Source organism: Eutrigla gurnardus (genome assembly GCF_963514095.1).
Source record: "Eutrigla gurnardus genome assembly, chromosome: 1".
In the NCBI taxonomy this organism is placed as follows: domain Eukaryota; kingdom Metazoa; phylum Chordata; class Actinopteri; order Perciformes; family Triglidae; genus Eutrigla; species Eutrigla gurnardus.
This window is the reverse complement of record NC_139915.1, coordinates 28627663-28652587: the sequence shown is the minus strand read 5'-3', so window position 1 is coordinate 28652587 and position 24925 is coordinate 28627663. Positions and strand designations below refer to the sequence as shown.

The following is a 24925-nucleotide window of genomic DNA, read 5'->3' as shown; positions in this document are numbered from 1 at the left end:
GACTATTCAGTAACATTCGTCTACAGTATAATTACTATGGATTCAAAGTCAAACAATACGGATAATCGACAGATAAATATTATGTTCTTTCCGCTCATAAAAACACTTCTCTAAGTACTGGAAATACCTCTTAACTCTATACTATGTCAGTAACTTTACATTAATAAACCTGCACCCTGCCTTTCATTTTAAATCACAGCAAGGCTCCATACTATGACAGAAAGCACATATTCCTGACAACTCGACATGAATTCAAATGTGCCATCCCAGTTAAACCACGTCTTCATTCGCCCCCGAAGGAGCTTTTTTTGTTGTTGTCTCACTTCATCTAAATCAGTAAACTGATTAAAACAGCAGAAAGAAAAAACCTTCATCCCGTCACCTTCATTAACCATGGTCCTATACAGTATTATACACATGAAAATATAAAGTTCAAACAGTAAGTGTGTTCATCAGTAGTGTCGGATAGCAACATGATGCATCTAAATCTAATTTTCAAGAGCACCCAGTAGTATAAAGTGGACCGTATGGATTAGAATGGTTTATAATGCAGCATGAGGTATCCTGTAACGCTCTCCATGCTGCTGTTATGAGAAGAAAATATATATGTCTACATACATTAAGTGGATCCATCAGTCAATGATGGTAGAACATTCTCATGTCAAGTATGCTTTTTTTTTTTGAAAGATAATCCCGAGTCTTCGCAGTGTTTATTTATTTATGAGGCCTCAAGTGTGTCCGATAGAAAAATCCGTAATACTTTCTGCGAGCATATTAAACGGCGAAGGGATTTAAATAAAACGCACTTTATCACTAAACCCCAGCCCCGTTCGGCGGTGCGCCGCAGACGCTCACGTTTTACGTCTCGAGTCGACCGTGTTAAATGTTAAATGTATTCCAGTTAAGTTTTATTGAGACGAAGTGTTGCCAATTCATTTTTTTGTCATATCCACACTGCCTCCTTCTTCGCCTCCCTAGTTTTATTTTTAATATATCCAACTTCAGTATTCTGTCTGCTTCCTACATTTCCCAGATAAACCTTTGATGGAATGAGTTCTGCTGCATACCGATGAGGGTTGTAAAGAGTTCAGTGACAACGGAGACGTATGCAAGTCCTTACTTCCATATTCATTCTCCTGTATTACACCACAGTCTCCCAACTTTAAACCGTTAAGTGGAAAAGCAGGTACACTTCGCCTGGATCTTGTAGCAAGAACAGTTTCCCTCATCATAAATTACTTGGGTTTTTTTGGCCTTTTTTCCATTAATAAATCAAAACCTGATCCCCCAGAAACACGCTGAAGTATTTTGGGACATGGCTATGCTGGTCAGAGAGGAGACTAGCCTGAGGCGGAGGATGTGGGGAAACAGTCTAATCTCCCTGGCTCCTGCTGAAGGCTCCCTGGGCGGCGGAGGCAGCGGCGCTGGTTGCCGTAGTCTGGACCGTTCGGTTGGTCAGGACCCCGTGGGAGAACTCCTGCTGGGCCTTGGTGAAGCTGGCACCTGTCCTTCTGTACTTAGAGTGGACCTGAGGACAGAAAAGAGGCACACGTTAAGGTAGTGACAGGTGTTTGCATATTATATCATTTATTCAACCCCCATAAATGACCATTTTTTTGGCATTTCCTCATAAACTATTTTAAAAAAAGTAAAGATGGTCTATCGCTACGTTGTGTGGATTTCAGTGCAGATTTGGGTCATCTAAACATCTTTGTGATACAAAATTCAGGATTGTGCAGGTATGTGTTTTCTGAGCGCTTCTTAGTTGCGGTTATGATTTTGGCAGGTGTGTACAGCAAAATCACATGTTTGCAAATGTTAAAATAGAAAGTGAGTTCATATCGGGGTTAAAATCTAAATCTACATATCCCCTCTGATGCCTTGGTTGCGGTGCAGCTGCATTGTAATTTTTTTTCTCATCACCATTTTTAGTTTCCCTCGCTATGTTCCTCTCTTTGATCCTCATGCGTCATATTTCAATATTATATCTCATCCCATATATCGCCGAGTTGGAGCAAAAAATAAACAATATGAAGCCACAGTGGAAATTTATAACATTGTATTTTTGGAAAGTTCTGTTGATTTTAAGGCAGGGTTTCATTTTGCTGCAAACATACAGTATGCAATTTACTTTAAAATAGCAAACTTAGAGTGATGCAACCTAGCCGTGGTATATTAAACTTGAATGGTTGAACGAGGTTAACTGCACAGTACAAACTGTAACATGGCTCAATACTCCCTTATGTGCAGACACGTTTTAGGTTAGCATACCATTTTCAGCAGGATGACAGCGAGGACAGCGTTCACGGTGAAAAACCCGGCCACCACCAACATAACCACGGCCACAGGCAGGTTTTTGCCGAGCATGCTGATGGCTGAGATCCATCCGCTGTCAACAGAGACGACAAATAATCACTGCACAGTTCCTCTACAGTGAGTTTGTACTGTAAATGTATACAACAGAATCTCCTCACATTAAATTATTATTGATCATTATGAAAATGACTATATTAAAAACATTGTAAACCTGCCTCAGTCACCAAATGGAAAAGCATGAAATTTGAAAAGTGAATGATGGGAAAACTGAAAAGTCTAATACATTACTCGAAATAGAAAAGAAACCCAAAGAGAAAAGTTCCACGCACTTACAAAGCAGCAACCCAGACAAGTTAGGACAGCAGGAATCTGTCAAAGAGATGCACAAGAGGAGAGAACAGGCAAGAACACACACACACACACACACAAATACACACACACACACACGAATACACACACACACAAACACACAGGAGTGAATGAAGAAATACATGGAGCCATGCACACCCACATTTACTATGAATCTACCCAATGCAGAGAAACCGTTGTTAGCAGTGAAAGACATTTACACCGAACCATCACTTTGACCCAACATGCAGATGATTATCCTGTTTGTTAAAACAAACACAAAACACTGACCTGTTCCCCCACTTGGGGATCCCTACAGTCTGGATGATGTAGACCGCCACTTGGAAGAAAAAGACGAAGAAGAAGAAAAAGAAGCTGAAGGAGCTGTCGGACCTAGAGAAAGACAGTAGACACAAAAAAAGATGTTATAATAAATGGTGTAATAATGCAAGACTACTAGTTATAGTAGTAACAAATAAAGACATTCAAGTGCAGTCACAAAACATCCCTAACACTTTTAATACATATATAAATAATAGTCTGTAAGACCTTTAAATAACGTTATTTTCTTCTTTCACCAAGATAAATATGATTTAATCATTCTACACACCAATTTTTTTGTTCCTTGTAATTCTTAATTTTCTGTTGTTTTTTTTATAAGTAGTTCAAATGAAAGATCCACTCTGATATTCCAATATTTTGTTAGGACGGACACATTTTTATGTTTTCTCAACATACTATGTTGTGTATACAAAATTCAAATAAATAGATCACAAATTAATAATATTTTGCAGATATTACTCAAACCGTTGACCTGAAAGTGTAAATGCAGTGACAGTTGCTTGGGGAAAACACCTTTTTTCAGTGGGAAAAAAAACCCTAATTAAAGCACTGAGCTGTAAAATAATAAATTAAAAAAAAACCCTGATATAAGCACTTTCCTTTTCCCCCTGGAGTAGAGAGTGGCTCCCATAAACTTCCTCTGAACTGGTAGATGAACTGCTAAGTAGTAGCTACTTCCACTGCCAGTACAACAAAACAGTTACATCCGGTCTCGTTAAGTCACGCAAATCAAAGAACACTTCGTCTTCGACACGAAGCGAGTGAAGCGGCGTACCTGAAGGCCTTGTAGACGGGCCGGTACCAGCAGACGAAGGACACGGGGGTGAAGAGGAGGAACCAGAGGATTGACAGACCGAAGTCGACGCCGTACTGAGAGTCTGCAGTGAAGTAAGCCAGGCAGCCGAGCACGTTGAGGAAGAGTGTGGCGCAGTGGACTGGGGAAGGGCACAGGAAACCAATGAGCTGGACTGGTTAGACACCAGTTTAATGTGTGGGTGAGTCGTGAGTATTTTTCTAGTGAACCATTTTTCGTGACATTTTACAGGAATTAATATTTGTGAGTGATGTTTTCAGTAAACACTTAAAATTCCTTTCAAATGTTAATTTTAGGGAATTAACATGGAAATCTTAAGGAAAACTTGATGAATTGAAGTTAATAACAGCATATTAACATATCAGTTTACAAGCTCTCACACATCTTATGCAGTATAACGTAAAACTAATTGATGCGTTTTGGTAAAAACCATGTTAACGACATGAAAATAAATAGCATCAGGACACTCGAATCTGTGCAGAAATCTTTTTAAAACATGCTTAACAAGCGTGAGACTGTTAATGTGTCAGTGTTTTAAAAAAAATATAGACATTTCAGCGAAGATGCTTGTGTAAAACATTGTTTTGATATAAGTTTTGTTGTTGTTAACCGCAGCCCCATTCACTTTAATTCATCCAGACTCCTTTGTTCCCTGTGGATAACATACTGAACCATCAGATGACAACCGTACTACGCTATGGATCAATGACTCCTTATGGATCAATGACTCCTTCATATTTAGACACAACAGGTGTGAAGCCGAGTAGGAATAGTGCATGCAGGGGTACGCACACATCCAGAGGTAGTACATCCTCTTGCAGATCTTGCGGTACTCCTCGGGGATGTCCTCATCAAAGTCCTGATAGAAGCAAGGCTTCACGGGGGAGAACTTGGGGAGAGGTGGCCAGTTGTTCTCTTTAACTGACGGACCAAAAACAAAAACAGCTGGAGTGTGAGGGTGTTCATTCTAGACATTCATATGAACAACACAAGTGCAGGGGTTGTTTGATACAACTACTCACTGCCAGCTTGGTTTCCGGCCCTCTTCTGGAGCTCCTGCTCCTTCTTCTCCAGCTCCGCTGCTTTCCTCTCCAGCTCCTCCTGCTGTTTGATCAGGTTGGCCTGGCCAGCAGCTGCATTCGCCTGGTGGAAGATGGAAGCACTCTTAACACCATGTGCCACATTCTCACTGCATTGCTGCAACTCACCTGCTGCATTTTTTCCCTCCTAGGGATGCAAAATTCTTGAGCTACGCTAACATCCGCTCTGCGATGGTTCAGCTGTGTAAGACACCAGCTCCTGAGGCCAAATGATACCCCGAATTTCTGATCAGAACTACTGACTCACTACTTTTTTCCAATTTAGGCTTATTAAAGATTTATTGGCATTTGTTAACGACTTAAAGATGTTGAAAAAATACATATCCACAAGATACAAAATTTGTCAGAATTTTTATATCATTATACAGTTGCAGAATGTGACTTTTATAATTACTGAAGGTCACTTTGGACATACATGTACTTGAGTGTTTTTGTTTTAGGCTACTTTTTAACTCTACTGGATTACACTTCTGAGGAAATACGGTAGATTTTTCTTCCCTACATTCATTCCTAGATCCTTTTACATTAAATAAGCATATGATATGTTTGTAGTACTATACTACGAATACACCAAGTGGTATTACAAAGAATGAACATGAACTACAGCACTGAAATGCTCTTACATGCATTCATTAGTGATGAAATCAGAATGATATGACACTTTGAAGGAGCCATCCTGCATAATGAGCCATCCTGCATAATGAGTATGAGTTCATCTCAACCGACTTGTGAAATGTCTGAAATGTAATTTCTATCCAGCTCATTTAATCTCCTTTATTCGTAAGTGTGTGTGTGTGTGTGAGAGACTCACCTGTGCACCCTGCTCCACAGAGGCCTGCAGGATGGCGGGTTGAGAGGCTGCAGCAGAGATGGGGATGGTCGTTCCCTATGAAAGTGAGTGAAGCAACACAACTAAATTGCCTCTCAATGACACGGAACAACGACACGTCACACCTGCAGATGTATCGAAGGACAGAGGAGCGAACCATTTCAGTTGCAGAGAAGGGGTTGAACTCGCCGCCGTTTTCAGAGATTCCGCTGGTGGCTTGTGTGATGGAGGCATCCTGGAGCCAAACAAGGAAAAAAATGAAAGTAAGTTGATTTGGTGCCATGGGTGGAGTTAGCAGAGTCTGAACCCGTCCAGGAAGAGCACTCAACCCGTCTCACACACACCCCATTAACAATTCATACACTACCTGCCCTGTTTGAAACACAGTTTCTTCAGTGTGAACAAACAAACATTTGCATTTTCTTCAAGTTAATGTCACAAAGACACATGCTCACCCATAACCATTACTTTCTAGAGCTGTTAGATCTGACACCACAAAGTGAAAATTAGCATAAATATAAAAACACACCCAATAAAGTTGATATAAACCTATAAAGTGAGCCATTCAATCCCACATTCCCTCTTTATTATTATTTCTATTTAATCTACCATCAGTGGCGTGTTGAAGAGGAGTCCCAGCTGATGGCTAACTACCAGCAGACACCTGTTCTGGGGTCTGCTTACCTGCGCAGGTGAGCTAGCAGCCCCGCGTACAGCGTAGACACAGTTTTACACACACATTTTAAATAGGTAGCCTACACTCTGGACTAAGACGAGTCCTATTTTATAATAATGACGTTTCTTAGCCAGGAAATGCTGAGGCCAAACCCAGCAACCGACCAAACAGGTTTTTTTTTTTTGGAGCAGCGTAGTATCACTTTCTGTGTTCACGTAAAAAATACACTTCACACACAAGAAACAACGCGAGAGCCCCACCTGGAAAGGATTAATGTCCACCGGGTCCACGAAGGGGTTGCTGTCTAGTCCCGACATTGTAGAGGAAAGTTTCTATCTCGTGAAATAAACAACACGACGGCTACCGTCTCCCCCCGGCGGCGGTGGCTGCTCCGGATGATGGTGCTGCTAAGTTGTGTGACACACTGGGCCTCTGCGCATGCGTCGCTCGATAAGTGGCAGCGCGTCACAAGGACGAGGCCCGTGCCCCGCCCCCGAAGTCATTTCTGTGTCTTGAAATAAGTTGACTTTCTCAAAATATTGACTTACTATCTCAGAATAATGATATATTACATTCATGGTTTTGAGATATCAAATCATTATTTTGTTAAAGTGTTATCTTCAGCGATTATGTCAATATTTTGAGAAAGTTTCTCACTATTTTGAGATACCAAGTCAATATTTAAAGATACTAAGTCATTATTTTGAGGAGTGGCAGAAATGGGCTTCCAGAGTAAAGTACGGTTCTTGTGTCATGACATTCAGAATTAAGTCTAGGAATGTTTTTTTTTTTTAATAAACTATTTATCTTTTGTGTGTTTTTAAGGAGCTTCAATAGACTTGAGGTGTTAAAGTTAGCTAGCTGACTATAGGAACATTTTAATTTTATGGTAGATGTGTAGAAATGTCCTTCATAGGGATACTTTTTAAATTGGGTACATTTCAGAGCCTGTACTTTCACTTGAGTAGAGAAGTTGAATCAGTTCTTCTACGTGTGGTGTTCATGGTTGTTATGGAGGACAGGAAGTAGAAACGTTATTTCATGACGAGACATAAGATGATTGATGTCCCGTCAGAGTGTCCTGAACAATTAATGACGAAACAATCCGAGAAAATTAACATACATTTGACAAAATATGAGAGAGAAAAAAATCTCTGTTATTTCGGATTTGGTCAAGCATACGCACGCACGCACGCACGCGCATCAGTCATCGTCATGGAAACAGAACTATGACCAGTCAGAGCAGGTATAAAAGCGCTGTCCACCATTTGGAGTTCTCTTTTTGCACTTGGACTAGACACACATTGGATAAACTCTGAGAGTTGACCCAAACTGTGGAAAGTTTCAAACGCTTGAGAAAAAAACACATCTTCAAACCGCTTGAGAAAACACATCTTTTTGTTAAACCGAAGTAGAGGATAGTCAACGAGCTACTTTTGGGAGGAGAGACCGGTGACGACGACGATGGCCCTCCGGGAGCCACGGATCCAGGAGGATCCTCCGGGCCTGGATCTGGACCTCGGCCGTGATGGTAAGACAACTTTTATATTTATTTTAGTGTTATACTTGTTGATTCATAGCCTAAAAACCTTAAAAAGCGCCCCAAGTCCAGAAATCAGTGCAACTTTTGGAGTTTGAAGGAGAAAAGTTCACATCAGTTCATGACGATTGGTGTAAAAACCATTTGGTGAAACCAGACACTCACGCGACGTTTTCTTCGTGTAAAATGGTTATTTGTGGGCCAGCATGTCTTAAATATAGCGGGGGAACCGTGTGTCTACTAGGAGGTGTGATGGTTACAAACACTGTTGTTTTGGTTTGAGGGCGTCAAAACGTGCATCTTATGAGATTTGTGAAAGAAGATGGCGCTGGGGCCATATTTCATAAAATGCCCAAAGAGCGTTTTAGTTGTGCGCCGTGGAAACGATGGGAATGTTCGCGCCGAACGTCACTGCGTGAGACTGCGTGTGCGCGTGCCGCCTCCACGATGACACCGTATCCTGCACGCGCTGCGACCTGCAAATGATAGACGGGGTGATGATGATGAGTTGTGGGGTAAAGAGGTCGCTGTGGTCATTTTGGATGAAAGAAGCCACGTTTCACTGCGTAATGACGCACAGCTGCGACATCTAATCCATCCACTAATACATTGATCGGAAACCACTGATCGTTTCGTCCGCACAAACTCAAGTCCTCACTATTCTTTGGTGCAGAATACATGTCTTTGCACAAAGTAATCACTATTGATGATTATAATAATATTTGTATTATTATTTGGGTTATTTACATTTAATATGTTCAATATTATAATAATAATGACACTATTATCATTTCAGTCATTTATATTGTAATTGTTTTAGATTAATTCATATTATATTATTTTATATTGCGTTATTATAATAACAATATAAATAATATGTTATAAACAGCTACAATAATAGTAATTCTTAATTATTATTCATTAATATTATTGGTTTAAGGAACTTCAAGCCGTTTTCATCTGTTCAGTAATTTAAGAATAAACAGCCTCATATGTTCAATTATCTTTAGTTTCTGATCACAAAAATTCATTGATTTTGAATCTACAGCAGAAGTCAAACTCTTCAGCACATATGGAAAGTTATAATCCGCCTGGCGGTCCTTTCTGCATGTTGTCCCCCTCTCTCCCCCCTTTCACTCTCACACTGTTCTCTCAATAAAGCCAAAACAAATAACTATAATTATAATATATATGGGTGAAGTAAAAAAAAATGACCTTGTTGAAATAATTCTAATAGTTAATTTATTGTCACATGAAAGCTGCATGAATTGATCCTCCTTCAGACAGACAGAACAGCACTATGTGTGATATTCCTGTTAAAAGCCCCGTGTGTTGGTGGCTTTGTGACAGACGTAGTGCAGCGATAGTTGGTATATAGATATGCTGTCTTCTTGGCCATTTTAAACTGGATTGTTGCTTTGTTTAAATGAATGAAAAATCCTCATACTTTGAATTTGCTTCCCCCTCAGTTGGTGCCCACGTCCTCATCGGCCGTCCTGCACATGGTGAAGGTGAGTATGGAGTCGTGGGTGAAGGTGAGTATGGAGTCGTGGGTGGAGGTGAGTATGGAGTCGTGGGTGAAGGTGAGTATGGAGTCGTGGGTGGAGGTGAGTATGGAGTCGTGGGTGGAGGTGAGTATGGAGTCGTGGGTGGAGGTGAGTATGGAGTCGTGGGTGGAGGTGAGTATGGAGTCGTGGGTGGAGGTGAGTTTGACGCGTCTTTTTCAGACTCTTCTGAAGATGAGGACAGCGAGCAGGACGACGGGTGGATGAGCGAAGACTCCGGCTACAGCTCCATTTGTTCTTCTGAAGACGAGGAAGAAGAGGATGAAGAGGATGAAGATGAAGAGGAAGATGAAGACTTTAGAGCTCAGCCTTTTCCTCCTGTCAACTTCTGGCAGGGACTCCGTGATGTAGGGTTTCCCGGTCGCCTTCCCTCTTGTCCTCCCGTCTCACTCCCTTCTGTTAGTCTTGAAGAAGATCCATCCTTGGTTCCTGAGAGACCAGAAGATTGCGCTCCTTCAACCTCAGGCTGCAGCTCATCCACGAAGAGAAGCAGAGAAGAGGACGAGCAGGTAAGTGGGAAGAGGCAGAGGATCTCCGAGGACGGTCTAGAGATAGAACTCGCTACTTCAGGCCGCCACACCTACACCTTCGGAAGATGCTTTTCGTGGCCAGAAGACAGCGACTCGGATGAAGATTGACGGCCTCTTTCCTGCAGGATTGTGAATCCTTTGTGTCTGGCAGGACTGATAAAGCCCCAGACAGCCTTCCCAGGCTCTGGCCTGGTTGGTCTTAGGTAGCGTCTTCCACCGAGGCCTCTTCATACATTATATTGGATGACTTGCTGTCATTCCCATTTGCTTCCACTTTGTTGTAATCCCACTGACAGTTGACTGACGAATATTAAGGAGCGAGGTAATTTCACGACCGGACTTGTTGCACAGTCGGCATCCTATCACAGTCCCACGCTGGAATTCACTGAGCTCCTGAGAGTGACCCATGGAAACAGAAACAGTCTGCATTCCTAGGTGCTTGCTTTGTACACCTGTGGCCATGGAAGTGATTGGAACACCTGATTTCATGGCAATATTATGTGTTTTTTTCTAATTATTTACCTTCTGAGTCATAGCCGACGATGCTAGATGCAGATACCAGAGGTAAGTTCACAATGAATGGTTGTTATTGTTATTGTGTTATGTATTTTAGTGTTTAAATTCTAGATGGCTACAAGACAAGGGTAAGTCAACATTTAATTACAGCAGTAACACAAGTCTCAGTAAAGTCACATTTACAAGTTATTCAAAGATTGTTTTACTCACTCTGTCTTTTTATTGTTTTAAGTTAGGTGTTGGTGGCTGTTCCTGACAGAGGTACGGTCATAATTACTGACCTGAAGAAAAGTCTCCAAGTCTCTTTTACTTAGGTATTGATGGCAGCAGCAGACCTTCAGGATGATACCCACTGCACCAGCCTCCCAACAAGAAGAGACCATGTGGAGGACTACAGGACCAGATGAGGAGGATGAGGACTACAGGACCAGATGAGGAGGATGGAGGACTACAGGACCAGATGAGGAGGATGGAGGACTACAGGACCAGATTAGAAGGATGGAGGACTGCAGGACCAGACAAGGATGGAGGACTACAGGACCAGATGAGGAGGATGGAGGACTACAGGACCAGATGAGAAGGCAGGAGGACTACAGGACCAGATGAGGAGGATGGAGGACTACAGGACCAGATGAGAAGGCAGGAGGACTACAGGACCAGATGAGGAGGATGGAGGACTACAGGACCAGATGAGGAGGATGGAGGACTACAGGACCAGATGAGGAGGATGGAGGACGACAGGACCAGATGGGAAGGATGGAGGACTACAGGACCAGTGGTCTGAGTGAGTATTCTCCTCCAGAGACTAATCTCAGTACCAGTAATGACATAACAGTTAACTTTATATCAGTGGATTGTATTTATTATAGGAGCCTTCTAGAATAGTATTCCCTTGTTTATAATATAATTTCATAATTAGTGGCCATATTCAACACTCTAGCTAATAACCATGTAAATGTTGTATAGTTGAGTTCATGGGTTTTCATCTCTGGTGGTTCTGGTTCATAGGTCAGGACTCCTCTATGGTTTTGGCTCTCCTGGGCAGCTGAGAATGGACGTCAACCAAGACATCAACCAACGAAGACCCAGCACCACAGCAGACCCTGAACTACTCCCCTACCTTCGTGAGCCCGAGACCCAGTGTGTGCCATTCCAACCTCCCTGCCCCTCCGCCCATCCCCCGACACCACCCGCCTCACCCACCAGCCAAAGGGTGAGGCGGCTCCCGACCAGCACAGAGGACGTTTTTAGTTGTTTTTGGGAAGCTCCTTTCTCTCTCTCTCTCTCTCTCTCTCACACACACACACACACACACACACACACACACACACACACACACACACACACACACACACACCTGCAGCCAACACATCTTTAATGTTAGACATGGTTGCTCTCGACCATGCACAGTACAAATGCTATCAGACGACAGCATAGTCTACTTTTGCTCTATGTTCTTTGTCTTTGTTATTTTTTTTATTATTTATTTTCTAGTAGATGTCTGTCTGTGTAAATCTGTATACATCATCTCAATCTGTATTGCTTTGTTTTGTGTCACCATTTATTATTGTACAGCTACTCTGTGTGTCTGTTATTGTCCTCGGGGATAAATAAAGTTTTTTGAATTTAATCGAACAACCTCTTTGCATCTGTGCTCAGAAATTAAGGAGAGACCATTTGTATGCATTATTGAAAAATCTATAACAAATGTATGCATATTCATATTCATAGTATGTCAAACAAGTTGTAGTATGTCAAATATTCATGAAATAGACATTGTATTGTATGTGGGGGAAAAGAATCACAGAATAGTACATCTCAAAAAGTCAGTGTGTAGCATCTTGAAAAAAAGTGGTAGTATAGTATGATGATAAAAGTAATACAAAAAATCAGTATATTTTGTCAAGAAATGCTATAGAAGAGTCGTAGTATAATATGGCTTCAGAAATCAATGGTGTAAAAAGATTGCAAGACAACAAAGTTGTGATATATTATGTGGAAACAAGTCTTATAAGAGTCATTGCATAGTATTCCAATAAAAAGTGATATTAAAGTATGTCAAATAAATTCATAAAGTCATTGTATTGTGTCTAAAAAAAGTTAAAGTATAGAATTTTGAAACAATCCATGAAGAGTATTATAGTCACAGTATGATATGTCAAAAAGGTCATACAAGTTCTATGTCAAAGAATTCATAGTAAAGTAGGTTAAAAAGTCATTGTAGAGTTGGTCAAACACAGTCAAATAAAAATGGAAGAGTAATTACTAAAAGAAATATTGCTCAGTTAAGTTTCAGTTTAGTCAGTAGTCTAGTTTGTAAACAGCCTTAACCCTCTGAGACACACAGAGAACTTTAAAGTTTTTCAAATTCAAAACTGGATTCTGATGTTTTTAATTGTCCTACCTTTTTTTTTAATTAACGATATTGTGGCTTCTTAGGACGTTTTCCACATTTATACCCTGATTTTTTAAACCAACTTGTTCAAACAAGTCGTGTAAGCAAAGCATCTCGCGTCTCAGGCAAATTTGGATAAACGCCTGATTCCTGCTGATTTGAACAGAGTGCAGCTGCATGTTGTCTTTTGTGTTTCCTGCTCTTTACCTGAACCCCATCAGTAGTTGAACTGAGATTTATGGAGGTTGTGAATTGTTTATGTATGCTGGCGTACACAGGTGAGGGCTGCGTTTCAATAACAGTTTGAGTCGCCCTCGCTCACTTGCCCTAAGCACTTGCCCTCGGGGGAATCCCTGCCGCCATCTTAAGGGCTGTTCCATTTCCCTGAACAGCGTGAAGTGAACTCCGTGAGATCGACCCTTGAGGGCTGAGTGATCGAGTGAACAACGATGGCCACTTCAGAGCTGTATATCACCCACAATGCATTGCAGTGGTGCACGAAAAATATGTCCATGCGGTGGCGATAATGAACCTCAAACACCATTGTCTGCTGTCTATTCACCACCAAGGAAGAAGAAGAAAGTAGAAAATGAATTAAATTTAATTCATTTTCTTAAATTGTGCAATTAGACTGTCTGTTGCAGAGTAATGGCAGAGCCCACCGTTTACAAGTGTAAGTATATAAGCAGCCGTATTGCCATCAAGCGCAGAATACGTCTTCGTCTCAATGAAATGAGTCTCCGCATATTTTGTGTAATTTGGAATAGGCAGTATAGCGCTACTCCAACAACGTGTGGTTGATCCATGATTGTCTGGGCTGTTAGTGAACGAGGGCAGGTGTGTTCCATTTACCTCTTTCACTCCCCCTCCGCCCACTTTCCCTCCGCCCTCCAAGTGGCCTCCGTGTGACGTCATAGCAAGGGCTGAGGGCGAGTGAGCGAGGGGGACTCAAACTGTTATTGAAACGCAGCCCTGGTCTTAGTTCTCGGTTAGAAGAACTGCAGCTACTCCAATGTGTTGATATCCTTCTTTATTCCACACATGTACATACAAGAAGGGTCGAGTTGTGGTTCCCTTGGAATATATAAAGAAATGAACAATAAACATGTAATAATAATGATGATTAAATAATACTAATTAAAGCAATGTCGCTAAACAGGTACATAATAATCTATTATTCAATACATACAGAGAATAACAATGAGGTCAAATAGTACCCTCTAGTGGTCGAACAGGGGCGCTCAGACAGCGTCATTACAGAGTAAACATATGAACTTAAACAAGCATAAATATCAGCAGATGTAAAACCCATCCACAATATTACAAATACAATCCAACTATGATTATATGTTAAGAACATATATATGCTGAAATGCAAACACATTAACACTCTCTTGGCTATAATTTTATATAACAAGTTCAAAGTGCGTGAGCACACATCGCAACATGGCGACCGGTCCAAACACTGCAAAACAGCAGACAACAAGCAACAAATGTGCGGTCTCTCTCTCCATCACGCCACAGGAAGCGAAGGAGTGGCTGGTCTTCAGGGAGGAGACGCACCTGATGAAACATGCCGCGTATATCTCCACTGATGGCCACAGCGTGTTCTCTGAACCTCAGTAGCACACCAAGCAGTGATGCACTCAGAGTAGGACCAGGAAGCAGGTTGTTATTGAGGCAGGCTTGTTGATAGTTGAATGAGCAGTTGAAGACAACTCTGGCTTTACCGTTATGATAAACAAGATGGTGAGGAAGAAACCATGACTCCTCTGTCCTGCTCACATCATCAGCGTTGATCTTGACAGCATATCCAGCGTTCTCCAATTTGTGTATCTCCTCATTGTACACTGAAGCTTGTTCAGGGTTAGTAGCAAGGCGGTGCTCTGTTGCTCTGAGGAGAGCCATCACGGCCGTGGGTGGAGCATGGAGCTTAGGTGCATCCGGTTAACGCAACAATGGAGTAGCGTAGCGGGCCACGCCGTCAACTGTGACTCTGATGGTCTTCTGCTCCAGTTGTTCCATAGCTACTTTATCCCCACCAGAGCGGATCACCTCCTTACTGTTTCTGAACGGTAATGTGTCTAGTTGCCAGAGCCTTTCAACATTTTGATGTAGCTCATCGGACGGGGAGAGGAATGAAGAATGCAGACAGCTGTTCTCACCTGATGAATGCTGCAGGAAGGTGGCAGGTCCCTGCACAGCCCATCCCAGAGCCGTGCACACAGCTACAGGTCCACCGATCGGGCCAGACCGGACTGGGGATACTGGAGTTATCAGGTGAGCGTTGTCAGAACCGATGAGTAGCATAGGCTTGACTCTACTGTATGAGTGCAAGGGAATGTCTCTCAAGTGTTGGTAGCTTTGTTTCAGATTTTCAGCTGCACACGATTGTTCAGCCAGATACAGGTCTGCTGCTGTAAAAGCATGTTGAATGTCATGTTTCATCCCTTTCTTCATCATGGGTGACACTTTGAGGGAAACTGTAGCACCCGTTTATTGCACCTTGTCCTGTCTAATCGTCCTCAGGGACAGGATCTCTTCCTTACCCTTGAGACCCAGGTGACGTACAGCAGCTGGTAGTATGATTGTTCTTCCGTCATCCAGTACAGCGTAAGTGCTGAGTGTTTTCTTGCCATTGTGCAGCCGTACTGGGACAACCTTCAGCATCACTCGACCTGAATGACTGATTTGGTCCATATAAATCATACTGGGGGACGTACTCACGGTCAAGACAGTCTCTGTTTGAGCCACATCATGGAGCACCGAGAGGTGTTGTTCTCCACAAGTTGAAAATGGCTTCTTTAAAGTGCAGTTGTCAGGTGTGTCCTCTCCCACACCTCCAGCATCTTTTCTTTCCCTTTATCCAGTCAGCCTTAGCCGTGTTTGTGAGCTTAGCATTAGTCATGACAGGCGTTGAGGTGGTGTTCTTGGTTATTGCAGTAAGGGCAATAGGGTTTAAACCTGTCACGCTTCACAGACTGTAGTGGGATGCTGGATACAGGAGCTGGATTAGGTTGCTGAGCCCCCTGGTGGTTACCCAGTAGAATAGTTGCAGATTTCACTCTTGGCTGCTTCACTGATCAGCGCATGAGGGCTTGCATGGCAGTAGTGTATGGCGTTGCACTGTTGATGAACCGCTTGGCTATTTGAAGTGCAGCAGGGAATCTGCGGTGGTCAAGAAGGACTTGGTACTTGTAGTCTTCACTTAAATGTCTGTGAGGCCCAAGAACACTGTCCAGGCCCTTTTTGAGCAGCAGGAAGTCACTTTCCCTCCATGATGTACAAACAGTCAGTTTGGGCTTGGGGATGCCAAATGATGATGCAATAACCATCTCTAAAACACCTGGTGCATTGGAATTATCTGGTGGCCGCACAGGCGCAAGTGGCTGCTGAGGATAATAGTGTTGGACAGCAGGAGCAGGATAATGTGCAGGAGGATAGGGGTATTGCTGAGGAGGAGGCTGCCAATACCTGGGTGCACTGTATGTTGGTCGTGATGGGGCAGGTGCAGTCTGGATGGGCAGCGCAGGAACTGCAGAGACTGCAGGTGGCACCAGCGAGGTAGTTGCAGTTGCTGCTGAAACAGAGGTTACACAATCCACCGTTCCATCTGTGGAAGGGGAGTAGGTCGTGTAGATTCAGCGTCTGAAGCCCGATCCACATCATCAGCCTGCAGTGCAGAAGAAGCTTGGTCCACAGCCTCTGTCGGTGTAGCAGAGGGTGCAGCATGTGTTGATGGAGCAGCAGCTGTGTCCTGATCTCGATAGAGGGGCACTGTAGTAGCCGGAATGTGGTATGCAGGTGGATACTGCACCATCCTAATGGGACTGGGACACCTGTGGACCCTCTCTAGTTGGGGAAGACTACCGTACTGTGACATATCTGCAGCGTATCGATGTGAGCGATATGTAGGATGAGTGAAGCCAACCTGTGGGTCAGGAGTCAGTCTTACATTGTCCATTTCAGCTGCCAGCTCTTTCATTTGGTGTCTCACGGCCTGCCAGCGTGCCTCTAGGCGCTGAAGTCTATCATCAGGGCTCTCATAGGACGGATATGTGGGCACTGGATAGTGGGGAAATCCTCCCGTGCTGGGTGGTGCTGCATATGTTGGTGTCGTCGGTGACACTGGCCTTATTATGGTGGGATGAAGGGGTTGTAATGGATAGCCGAGCTCGTTGTCCTCCAGATGCCCGGGAATGCGTCGCACTCTGCTGGGACGGGGACTCTGTGGCGGCCGTCCATCATGATATCCTCTGCTTGTAGCCATGACGCAGCTTGTTGGATTTTGGATTTTTTTCACTTCAATACACTTTTTTATATTTGTAACGAGGACCTTTAACCTGGTAGACAATTGGGCATGACAAAATCTAAACACACATCTGGCCAAATGTGAAGTTAAATTATCAATATCAAAACAAATATGGCAACTTAATTATCACCATGAAATTTAGCGATAAACTTGCATTCAACCTTGTATCAATGTACAAATAAATTGTTAAATAAATCATTGACAACCAAAATAAAAAAACAAAAATTTTAGATCTCAATGAACAAAAAATGTACTCTTGTGTCAACAGGTTGAGTATGAGTCAGTCTTTGGTTACTCAACCCAAGTTTGTGAATGTTTCAGTTTATTTTGAGTGCACTCAAGTTTCCTACCACCCTTTATGAGAAAGACTGTCCATCCTGGTTACAGACGATGAAGGCTGTGAGGTGAGTAGAGGAGAGGACTGAAGATGATGGGGATGATGACTGGAGATCCAGGGAGCAGTGATGGAGGGGAATGATGAGGGGGAACCAGAAAGCAGCAGGATGAAGGCAGCTTGAGCACTCAATCCAGTTTGTAGAACAGCTCAACAAAAAAAACAGCCTGCACAAAACGTGCAGGGAAAATTAATAATTGTCCTTATCAAAAGTCCACTGTGTGTTGTCTCTTTCTTTCTTTTTTTATCTCTCAGAGTTACACACACTATCACACAATCCCTCATACTTCAGATAATAACATTTCACTCACATACCTTTAACTTTTGCATCCATATGCTTAATAAAATAGCTCACAAAGAATATATTCACACATTAAGCACATAATATTAACCATGTCTGCTAAATTATCTGAATTAGCTGACCAACAGGCCTAATTAGCATTTTTTCCACAGTATTTACACATTTCCAAAATAAACACACCATTCGTAATATCACCATGAGCTTATCAGCTTATCCCGACTGGTTTTTTAACACAATAAATCCACAGTCTGAAGTTATAAACCTTTTCCAAGTTATCAACCAGAATGCTAATTCACCATGCTAATTGAACGTGCTAATTCGCCGTGTTTGCTAACAGCTAACTCACCGGGATATTCAATAGCCACGTCATTCGGACGGGTCAGGAACCTCCGCGACGTCGGACGACTTCTCTTTCCACAGTCAAAAAACTCTTCTAACGTAGCCTTGCTACTTCCTACTTTAAAGACAAGTAGTGAACTGTTGTTTTGTGCTAATAACAGCTCTCTGCTGATGCTGCTAAGCTCACTCTCCATACACGTGTCTGTCGTTCTTTCGGACTGGAAACACTCGTCCGTTACACCACTAGGTGGCAGCAGCGAGCTACCAAACCTGAAAACATAACCTGAACTAGAATGGCTGTTCAGACTGCCGGGCTACACACACAAGACACGTCCTTCATAGGGATACTTTTTAAACTGGGTACATTTCAGAGCCTGTACTTTCACTTGAGTAGAGAAGTTGAATCAGTTCTTCTACGTGTGGTGTTCATGGTTGTTATGGAGGACAGGAAGTAGAAACGTTATTTCATGACGAGGCAGAAGATGATTGATGTCCCGTCAGAGTGTCCTGAACAATTAATGACGAAACAATCCCAGAAAATTAACATACATTTGACAAAATATGAGAGAGAAAAAAATCTCTGTCTATTTCGGATTTGCGTAAGCATACGCACGCACGCACGCGCATCCGTCATCGTCATGGAAACAGAACTATGACCAGTCAGAGCAGGTATAAAAGCGCTGTCCACCATTTGGAGTTCTCTTTTTGCACTTGGACTAGACACACATTGGATAAACTCTGAGAGTTGACCCAAACTGTGGAAAGTTTCAAACGCTTGAGAAAAAAACACATCTTCAAACCGCTTGAGAAAACACATCTTTTTGTTAAACCGAAGTAGAGGATAGTCAACGAGCTACTTTTGGGAGGAGAGACCGGTGACGACGACGATGGCCCTCCGGGAGCCACGGATCCAGGAGGATCCTCCGGGCCTGGATCTGGACCTCGGCCGTGATGGTAAGACAACTTTTACATTTATTTTAGTGTTATACTTGTTGATTCATAGCCTAAAAACCTTAAAAAGCGCCCCAAGTCCAGAAATCAGTGCAACTTTTGGAGTTTGAAGGAGAAAAGTTCACATCAGTTCATGACGATTGGTGTAAAAACCATTTGGTGAAACCAGACACTCACGCGACGTTTTCTTCGTGTAAAATGGTTATTTGTGGGCCAGCATGTCTTAAATATAGCGGGGGAACCGTGTGTCTACTAGGAGGTGTGATGGTTACAAACACTGTTGTTTTGGTTTGAAGGCGTCAAAACGTGCATCTTATGAGATTTGTGAAAGAAGATGGCGCTGGGGCCATATTTCATAAAATGCCCAAAGAGCGTTTTAGTTGTGCGCCGTGGAAACGATGGGAATGTTCGGGTCGAACGTCACTGCGTGAGACTGCGTGTGCGCGTGCCGCCTCCACGATGACACCGTATCCTGCACGCGCTGCGACCTGCAAATGATAGACGGGGTGATGATGATGATGAGTTGTGGGGTAAAGAGGTCGCTGTGGTCATTTTGGATGAAAGAAGCCACGTTTCACTGCGTAATGACGCACAGCTGCGACATCTAATCCATCCACTAATACATTGATCGGAAACCACTGATCGTTTCGTCCCACAAACTCAAGTCCTCACTATTCTTTGGTGCAGAATACATGTCTTTGCACAAAGTAATCACTATTGATGATTATAATAATATTTAGGGTTATTTACATTTAATATGTTCAATATTATAATAATAATGACACTATTATCATTTCAGTCATTTATATTGTAATTGTATTAGATTCATTCATATTATATTATTTTATATTGCGTTATTATAATAACAATATAAATAATATGTTATAAACAGCTACAATAATAGTAATTGTTAATTATTATTCATTAATATTATTATTGGTTTAAGTAACTTCAATGCCGTTTTCATCTCTGTTCAGTAATTTAAGAATAAACAGCCTCATATGTTCAATTATGTTTAGTTTCGGATCACAAAAATCAATTGATTTTGAATCTACAGCAGAAGTCAAACTCTTCAGCACATATCGGAAGTTATAATCCGCCTGGCGGTCCTTTCTGCATGTCGTCCCCCTCTCTCCCCCCTTTCACTCTCACACTGTTCTCTCAATAAAGCCAAAACAAATAACTATAATTATAATATATATGGGTGAAGTAAAAATAAAATTAACATGTTGAAATAATTCTAATAGTTAATTTATTGTCACATGAAAGCTGCATGAATTGATCCTCCTACAGACAGACAGAACAGCACTATGTGTGATATTCCTGTTAAAAGCCCCGTGTGTTGGTGGCTTTGTGACAGACGTAGTGCAGCGATAGTTGGTATATAGATATGCTGTCTTCTTGGCGATTTTAAACTGGATTGTTGCTTTGTTTAAATGAATGAAAAATCCTCATACTTTGAATTTGCTTCCCCCTCAGTTGGTGCCCACGTCCTCATCGGCCGTCCTGCACATGGTGAAGGTGAGTATGGAGTCGTGGGTGGAGGTGAGTATGGAGTCGTGGGTGGAGGTGAGTATGGAGTCGTGGGTGGAGGTGAGTTTGACGCGTCTTTTTCAGACTCTTCTGAAGATGAGGACCTCGGGATGCAGGACGACGGGTGGATGAGCGAAGACTCCGGCTACAGCTCCATTTGTTCTTCTGAAGACGAGGAAGAAGAGGATGAAGATGAAGAGGATGAAGAGGAAGATGAAGACTTTAGAGCTCAGCCTTTTCCTCCTGTCAACTTCTGGCAGGGACTCCGTGATGTAGGGTTTCCCGGTCGCCTTCCCTCTTGTCCTCCCGTCTCACTCCCTTCTGTTAGTCTTGAAGAAGATCCATCCTTGGTTCCTGAGAGACCAGAAGATTGCGCTCCTTCAACCTCAGGCTGCAGCTCATCCACGAAGAGAAGCAGAGAAGAGGACGAGCAGGTAAGTGGGAAGAGGCAGAGGATCTCCGAGGACGGTCTAGAGATAGTACTCGCTACTTCAGGCCGCCACACCTACACCTTCGGAAGATGCTTTTCGTGGCCAGAAGACAGCGACTCGGATGAAGATTGACGGCCTCTTTCCTGCAGGATTGTGAATCCTTTGTGTCTGGCAGGACTGATAAAGCCCCAGACAGCCTTCCCAGGCTCTGGCCGGGTTGGTCATAGGTAGCGTCTTCCACCGAGGCCTCTTCATACATTATATTGGATGAGTTGCTGTCATTCCCATTTGCTTCCACTTTGTTGTAATCCCACTGACAGTTGATTGATGAATATTAAGGAGCGAGGTAATTTCATGACCGGACTTGTTGCACAGTCGGCATCCTATCACAGTCCCACGCTGGAATTCACTGAGCTCCTGAGAGTGACCCATGGAAACAGAAACAGTCTGCATTCCTAGGTGCTTGCTTTGTACACCTGTGGCCATGGAAGTGATTGGAACACCTGATTTCATGGCAATATTATGTGTTTTTTTTTTCTAATTATTTACCTTCTGAGTCATAGCCGACGATGCTAGATGCAGATACCAGAGGTAAGTTCACAATGAATGGTTGTTATTGTTATTGTGTTATGTATTTTAGTGTTTAAATTCTAGACATCTACAAGACAAGGGTAAGTCAACATTTAATTACAGCAGTAACACAAGTCTCAGTAAAGTCACATTTACAAGTTATTCAAAGATTGTTTTACTCACTCTGTCTTTTTATTGTTTTAAGTTAGGTGTTGGTGGCTGTTCCTGACAGAGGTACGGTCATAATTACTGACCTGAAGAAAAGTCTCCAAGTCTCTTTTACTTAGGTATTGATGGCAGCAGCAGACCTTCAGGATGATACCCACTGCACCAGCCTCCCAACAAGAAGAGACCATGTGGAGGACTACAGGACCAGATGAGGAGGATGGAGGACTACAGGACCAGATGAGGAGGATGGAGGACTACAGGACCAGATGAGGAGACTGGAGGACTACAGGACCAGATGAGGAGGATGGAGGACTACAGGACCAGATGAGAAGGCCGGAGGAGTACAGGACCAGACGAGAAGGCCGGAGGACTACAGGACCAGATGAGGAGGATGGAGGACTACAGGACCAGACAAGGAGGATGGAGGACTACAGGACCAGATGAGGAGGATGGAGGACTGCAGGACCAGATGAGGAGGATGGAGGACTACAGGACCAGATGAGGAGGATGGAGGACTACAGGACCAGACAAGAAGGCCGGAGGACTACAGGACCAGATGAGGAGGATGGAGGACTACAGGACCAGACAAGGAGGATGGAGGACTACAGGACCAGTGGTCTGAGTGAGTACCTCCTCCAGAGACCAATCTCACTACCAGTAATGACATAACAGTTAACTTTACATCAGTGGATTGTATTTATTATAGGAGCCTTCTAGAATAGTATTCCAATGTTTATAATATAATTTCAGGAGCAGACCTAGTCTCACCTTCCAGGACCAGATGAGAAGGATGGAGGACTGCAGGACCAGATGTGGAGGATGGAGGACTGCAGGACCAGATGTGGAGGATGGAGGACTGCAGGACCAGATGAGGAGGATGGAAGACTGCAGGACCAGATGAGGAGGATGGAGGACTGCAGGACCAGACAAGGATGGAGGACTACAGGACCAGACGAGAAGGATGGAGGACTACAGGACCAGATGAGAAGGCCGGAGGACTACAGGACAAGATGAGAAGGCCGGAGGACTTCAGGACCAGATTAGAAGGATGGAGCACTGCAGGACCAGACAAGGATGGAGGACTACAGGACCAGACGAGAAGGATGGAGGACTACAGGACCAGATGAGAAGGCCGGAGGACTACAGGACCAGATGAGAAGGATGGAGGACTACAGGACTAGTGGTCCGAGTGAGTATTCTCCTCCAGAGACTAATCTCAGTACCAGTAATGACATAACAGTTAACTTTATATCAGTGGATTGTATTTATTATAGGAACCTTCTAGAATAGTATTCCAATGTTTATAATATAATTTCAGGAGCAGACCTAGTCTCACCTTCCAGGACCAGATGAGAAGGCCGGAGGACTACAGGACCAGATGAGAAGGATGGAGGACTGCAGGACCAGATGAGGAGGATGGAGGACTGCAGGACCAGATGAGAAGGCCGGAGGACTACAGGACCAGATGAGGAGGATGGAGAACTACAGGACCAGACGAGAAGGCCGGAGGACTACAGGACCAGATGAGGAGGATGGAGAACTACAGGACCAGACGAGAAGGCCGGAGGACTACAGGACCAGATGAGGAGGATGGAGGACTACAGGACCAGACGAGGAGGATGGAGGACTACAGGACCAGATGAGGAGGATGGAGGACTACAGGACCAGATGAGAAGGCCGGAGGACTACAGGACCAGTGGTCCGAGTGAGTATTCTCCTCCAGAGACTAATCTCACTACCAGCAATGACATAACAGTTAACTTTATATCAGTGGATTGTATTTATTATAGGAACCTTCTAGAATAGTATTCCAATGTTTATAATATAATTTCAGGAGCAGACCTAGTCTCACCTTCCAGGACCAGATGAGAAGGCCGGAGGACTACAGGACCAGATGAGAAGGATGGAGGACTGCAGGACCAGATGAGGAGGATGGAGGACTGCAGGACCAGATGAGAAGGCCGGAGGACTACAGGACCAGATGAGGAGGATGGAGAACTACAGGACCAGACGAGAAGGCCGGAGGACTACAGGACCAGATGAGGAGGATGGAGAACTACAGGACCAGACGAGAAGGCCGGAGGACTACAGGACCAGATGAGGAGGATGGAGGACTACAGGACCAGACGAGGAGGATGGAGGACTACAGGACCAGATGAGGAGGATGGAGGACTACAGGACCAGATGAGAAGGCCGGAGGACTACAGGACCAGTGGTCCGAGTGAGTATTCTCCTCCAGAGACTAATCTCACTACCAGCAATGACATAACAGTTAACTTTATATCAGTGGATTGTATTTATTATAGGAGCCTTCTAGAATAGTATTCCATTGTTTATAATATAATTCCATAATTAGTGGCCATATTCAACACTCTAGCTAATAACCATGTAAATGTTGTATAGTTGAGTTCATGGGTTTTCATCTCTGGTGGTTCTGGTTCATAGGTCAGGACTCCTCTATGGTTTTGGCTCTCCTGGGCAGCTGAGAATGGACGTCAACCAAGACATCAACCAACGAAGACCCAGCACCACAGCAGACCCTGAACTACTCCCCTACCTTCGTGAGCCCGAGACCCAGTGTGAGCCATTCCAACCTCCCTGCCCCTCCGCCCATCCCCCGACACCACCCGCCTCACCCACCAGCCAAAGGGTGAGGCGGCTCCCGACCAGCACAGAGGACGTTTTAGTTGTTTTTGGGAAGCTCCTTTCTCTCTCTCTCTTTCTCTCTCTCTCTCTCACTCTCACACACTCACACACACACACACACACACACACACACACACACACACACACACACACACACACACACACACACACACACACACACCTTTAATGTTAGACATGATTGCTCTCGACCATGCACAGTACAAATGCTATCAGACGACAGTATAGTCTACTTTTGCTCTATGTTCTTTGTCTTTGTTATTTTTTTTATTATTTATTTTCTAGTAGATG

General features: G+C 43.5%; 1 protein-coding gene across 1 annotated transcript; it reads right to left on the bottom strand.

The window, feature by feature from the left end:
* Nucleotides 1–978: 978 nt before the first annotated feature.
* Nucleotides 979–6836, bottom strand: scamp2l (secretory carrier membrane protein 2, like). The gene is made up of 9 exons (XM_084018698.1): nucleotides 6686–6836; nucleotides 5907–5984; nucleotides 5732–5806; nucleotides 4843–4963; nucleotides 4613–4741; nucleotides 3782–3941; nucleotides 2956–3057; nucleotides 2272–2389; nucleotides 979–1528 (listed from the first exon to the last, which is right to left on the bottom strand). Exons 1-9 carry the CDS (start codon nucleotides 6740–6742, stop codon nucleotides 1373–1375), a joined length of 996 nt encoding a protein of 331 aa, XP_083874824.1. The 5' UTR covers nucleotides 6743–6836; the 3' UTR covers nucleotides 979–1372.
* Nucleotides 6837–24925: the final 18089 nt, after the last annotated feature.